General features: G+C 46.6%; 1 protein-coding gene across 3 annotated transcripts in view; it reads right to left on the reverse strand.

Moving 5' to 3' along the window:
- Positions 1-5,000, reverse strand: part of dscama (Down syndrome cell adhesion molecule a) — a 90,589-nt gene that overhangs the window by 14,578 nt on the left and 71,011 nt on the right. For all 3 annotated transcript variants that reach the window (XM_030362217.1, XM_030362218.1, XM_030362216.1), the window contains exons 12-15: positions 1,937-2,133; positions 1,113-1,209; positions 633-761; positions 1-50 (exon numbers count right to left, since the gene is read on the reverse strand). The exon at positions 1-50 is cut by the window's left edge and continues 118 nt beyond it. In XM_030362217.1, the coding sequence (XP_030218077.1) occupies positions 1-50; positions 633-761; positions 1,113-1,209; positions 1,937-2,133 (473 nt within the window). The remainder of the gene's footprint in view (positions 51-632; positions 762-1,112; positions 1,210-1,936; positions 2,134-5,000) is intronic.

Raw genomic sequence — 5,000 nt, forward strand, 5'->3', positions numbered from 1 at the left:
GTTGAGCTGGGGCGACACGTCTTTGGTCTTCTGCGCCGTGTCCCATGAGGCTGCGGGGGGGGGGGGGGGGGGGGGGGAAGGGGAAGGACAAAAAGGGGTTAATGGGTAGGACGTTAATGGGGGGAGGTCAAAGTGACATTAGGACCAGTCTTATCTCGGATACAGCAGGCCTTCTGGGTTATAGTCCAACTTCTGGAAAGGGGGGGGGGAGGCAATCTACATGGGTTTGATTTGAAAGCTTTACAGACACTTTGTTACAGTTTACTGCTGCTGGCCGAGTTGGTGCTTTTATTTGTGCAAATTATTTGTTTACAGATCTGCAACGCCAGCCACATGATTGGTCGTTAGCCCAGATTTGTTTTGGTCTACCATCAGACCTTAGACTATTCATCTAAAGACTGATTTTCGAGATTAGGACCGGCCCGGTCTAATGAATGACAATGCTGGGCTAACATCAACGCCCTAAAGAGATGATCACCCACACAAATAGAGGCATGATCAGAGAATACAAATTCCCATGTAGCTTCACACCCAAAGCTAGTTAAGAAAACCCACATGTCACCCAACACATTCCCGGGGCAAACATCCAAGTGTCACCAAGTCCATGGCTCTCCCCCCAGAGGGACACCTACCCGACTTGTTCTTGCTCTCGATGTCGAAGCCTGTGATGGGGCTGTTGCCGTCGAAGCCCATGGTCCAACGCAGGGCGATGGTCCGGTCCTTCACCTCCCGGATCTCTACTTCAGGGGGGTCCGGGGGCTCTGGGGGGGACCAAGGTCTGGGTCAGGGGGGTCTGTTCAACTCTGATGGGGCTCAGTACTTATGAGTCTATGTAAATATATAATTGGATTTAGTTTGTTTCATTACACTCACTTATCCTTTTACATTGATGTTTATTTTGCAAAACTGTTGCTGTGGCATCTTGATTTCCCTCCCGCAATGAATAAAGTGTCCTTTTATCTTATACCGACCACAAGTGTGTGTGTGTGTGTGTGTGTGTGTGTGTGTGTGTGTGTGTGTGTGTGTGTGTGTGTGTGTGTGTGTGTGTGTGTGTGTGTGTGTGTGTGTGTGTGTGTGTGTGTGTGTGTGTGTATGGTTGCGGGGCTGCATACCTTGCACTGTGAGCTGGATGATCCCTCGGTCTTCCCCGAAGGAGTTGATGGCGTGGCAGGAGAAGAAGCCAGAGTCCTCCCGCACCGTGGGCATGATCTGGGGCACAGGGACACTCGTGTGCTTCACTGTGCGTCGATTACAAAATAAAAGTCCCCTCCAGTGCATGATGTTTCTAACCATCAAGATTTGTTCCACAAACACAACCCCAGGCTATCTATTAGACGGCAACAACGGCAGCCCTGTCCCCGTCTTTATTTAAACAATGTAATCAGATTCACATATTCCACAAGGGAGTAATTTTATTAAGACCCCAGCCTACTCAGGGAGCTAGGGTCACAGGTCAGGATGACCGATAAGTTATTACGTTCATGACGATAAATGTAACAATACAAAACAATAACCTAAAACTAAAAAAATACATAGATATCACCGCCGTGGACGGGGGGTCGACGCAACGTGCAGTTATAACACAGGAAAGCATAACAAGTGATTATAATAATAATAATATCCTATCAATAATTGATAGGAATTATATAGCGCTTTTTTGCAGGTAACCCAAAGACATTTTACATCATAGAGAATACATATGGAAAAGAAAAACAAGAAAACATAATACAGCAAAATTCTAAATAAGGTTTGGAGTAAGGTAAGGTGTGGTATAGGTGGGGTCAGGTGTCATAATGTTTTCTGTAAGAGGTGAGTTTTGCATGCAGTTCTGTAAGATCGCCCCAACTTCAGGGGGGAGACCATGTTTTGGCCCTCAAAACATGGTGTTGAGGGCCAAAAACAAAACAGAAAAAGACAGCAGCAGCAGAGCGTTTACCTGCAGGGTGGAGATGACCTCGTCGGCCACCTCCTTGACGGTGACCACGTAGCGGCTGGTCTCCGGGTTGATGATGCGCTCCTCCTTCTCCCAGCGCACCATGATGGGCTTCTCACCGTGTGCCGTGCAGCTCATCTTCTTCTCCTCGCCCTGCGTCGCCAGCGTGGTGTTGGGGTACGACGTGATCATGGCCGGGACTGGGGGGAGAGACCACAGAGGGGAGGAGGGGGAGGAGGAGAGGGGGGGAGAGGAGGAGGCGACCTCGTTAAGATGGTGGATGATTGTGCTGATTCAAATCAGCTGTGGGTCGTTAAACTTTAATTAAACACCGAAAGTCATAAAAATGTTGGCGACAGCAGCGGACGTAATTCGCCGCAAGGTGACGTCGGTTTGCCGTTGTTTTGATGGAAATCAAACGTGGTCACGTGGTACAATTGCCGGCCAATTCCGGAGAGCGACTGCAATTGCACGTGTTTCAGCAATCATGGAGGTGTCCCTTTAGAGTAAGACTGTTGGTTTGTTTACCCTTTATATTTTTTTGCTGCCTGTGTTATGCTTTATGATAGAATGTGTTAGACAGGAAAGTATGGGAGATAAAGGGGAGGACATGCAGCAAAGGACCAGGGGCAAGATTTGAACCCGGGTCGCTGCGATCAGGACACAGCCTTAATGGTACGGGCTCGACCCAGTGAGCCACAGTGGCACCCCTTTATTTACACTAAAGACAATTCAATGCTACAAAAGGTCATTAGAAAGATGTTGCGCAGGTGGACATTTTCATGATCTCAAGAAACTAATTTTACACACTAAACACCCCAGAATAACACAATTATTTGAGTCTCTACAATAACAAAATATTAGAATATTGTTTATCAAATTGATGATCTCACTGTTTACGTTTGTGTGCACTATATAAACATATTATATTACCGATTTATATCTTTTTATAATAATCGCACAAGGTCACCAAAGACATATTGGTTACAGTAATGAGTTGCTCTCGTTTTAGTATTCACTGTCTGAGTAACAGCGTGTGACCAAGTGTGTGTCCCGTTGCCCCTGGATATTGCGTTGGAACCGACGAGTCTGCTCGCTGTAGTATCTGATATCCGGTGGTCCCTATTGGTGCGCCAGGGATCTAACAACACACTTAAGACCCGGCAGTAAACACCCACTAACGACATGCACGCCTCATTACACCTGCTTTCGAGTGGATAACAACCTCCCTAGCTCTCACACACAGACAGAAACACACGTACACACGGAAAAATACACAAATGCATACACACTCACACGCACGCATACACACGCATACACACACACAAACACAGGCACATGTGTGCACACACATACACACAGAAAAGCACGCAGTATAAACGCATGAAAACACTTTTTCTCAGACACATTTAAGATAGAGCCTTAGAGAATGTCTCTTTTCCTATTTCACCCCAACACACACACTGAACGCACTCCCACCGACACACACACACTGAACGCACTCCCACCGACACACACACACACACACACACACACACACACACACACACACACACACACACACACACACACACACACACACACACACACACACACACACACACACACACACACACACACACACACAGCCACACACGCACACACACACACACAGAGCCACACACGCAGCATGACTCTGGTGATGGGATGGGAAGTGTCAGGCAAGGGGTTGTGAACATTTAAGCCTCATTTCTTATTCACTCTGCAGCCATTTGAAGCCGAGCGACGGAAAAGCACCGCGATTTATTTTGCATGACAAGTATGAATTTTTACTGAGTCGCACTCAGGGGGGAAAAGAGGTACAGGGAAAGAGGAAAGAAAACGAAAAAAAAAGGAAAGAATGGGGGGAAAGAAAAAAAACACACAACATACTCCGGCTTTACATAAACGCTAGCGTTTTGTGGCAGCGATGCCAGCCCTGGTAGAGCAGGGTAAAGAGGGCCTAGAGGTGGCAGAAGGAGCCGGGGTGTTGACACCTCCGACTGGGGACGCAAGCGACACCGCTGGGCCTCCCCGACCGGGGAGTGGAGGTGGAGGAGGAAGGTGAGAAGGGGCAACGCAAACTGAGGATCACAGCACCCTCAGACGCTTTGCTGACAAAATCCATCAAAGATTCATGCCGCGCGGCAACACAGAGAGAGTATTATGTACATTTTCATACGTCTGTTTAAATTGACCGCGTTTAGTTATTAATCCGGCTTTTAGGAGTTCATCAACCCGATGACTGCAGGGTTAGCATGATTTCAACATTGCGGGAAGTAAAAGAAAATGTCACATGGACAAATAGAGCACACTTTTTGCGCTATACCTCTGATAGTTACGGTTATAAATGGTTTGAATGGTTATTTGTGTTTGAAATAGTGCATCTAATGAGGTATGAGGCAGGTTGTACAAGACTAAATAACAAATGAATCCTTGTAGCATGAAAAGAATATAAAGGATGATTAATTGTGTGTGTGCGTGTCTGTGTGTGTGTAGGTGTGTGTATGTGCATGTCTTTGTGTGTGCGTGCACACACAAAGGCCAGCTGAGCCAGGCCCAAGGCACACTACATGGCCTCTGTAATTGCACTGTTGATGTATGTTTTTAAAAATCCAGCAGCTTTACGGGAACAACCAAGAAAAACTAACAAATAAGGTAAGATAAACACACTCTTCACTCTCCTCCCATTAATTTCCAACAAACACACACTGTACTCACTCGTAATTTTGGACCTGAAACCCAATGTACACTTTGGATCTTACGGCAACCCTGATATCTATGCGTATAGCTGTGCCCCCAGCTAGGCTCTCAGCATATTGCTAATACGCTTGTTATCAGGCAGTGATACACATAGCTGGAAGGCACTGCAGCCAGGCCTACAAGACGTATTGACGAATGTATTAAACCAAGCGGAGATGAATGACTTGAGCTACATTCTGTGTGAGTCACCCTAGTCATACATGCACATGGAAAAGCATGTTGTGCATACGTTGATATGCATCAATCTAGTCATATGGGAAAGGCATGTACAAAACATTGTACCTCA

Source organism: Gadus morhua, chromosome 7, assembly GCF_902167405.1.
Source record: "Gadus morhua chromosome 7, gadMor3.0, whole genome shotgun sequence".
NCBI classification, from domain to species: Eukaryota; Metazoa; Chordata; class Actinopteri; order Gadiformes; family Gadidae; genus Gadus; species Gadus morhua.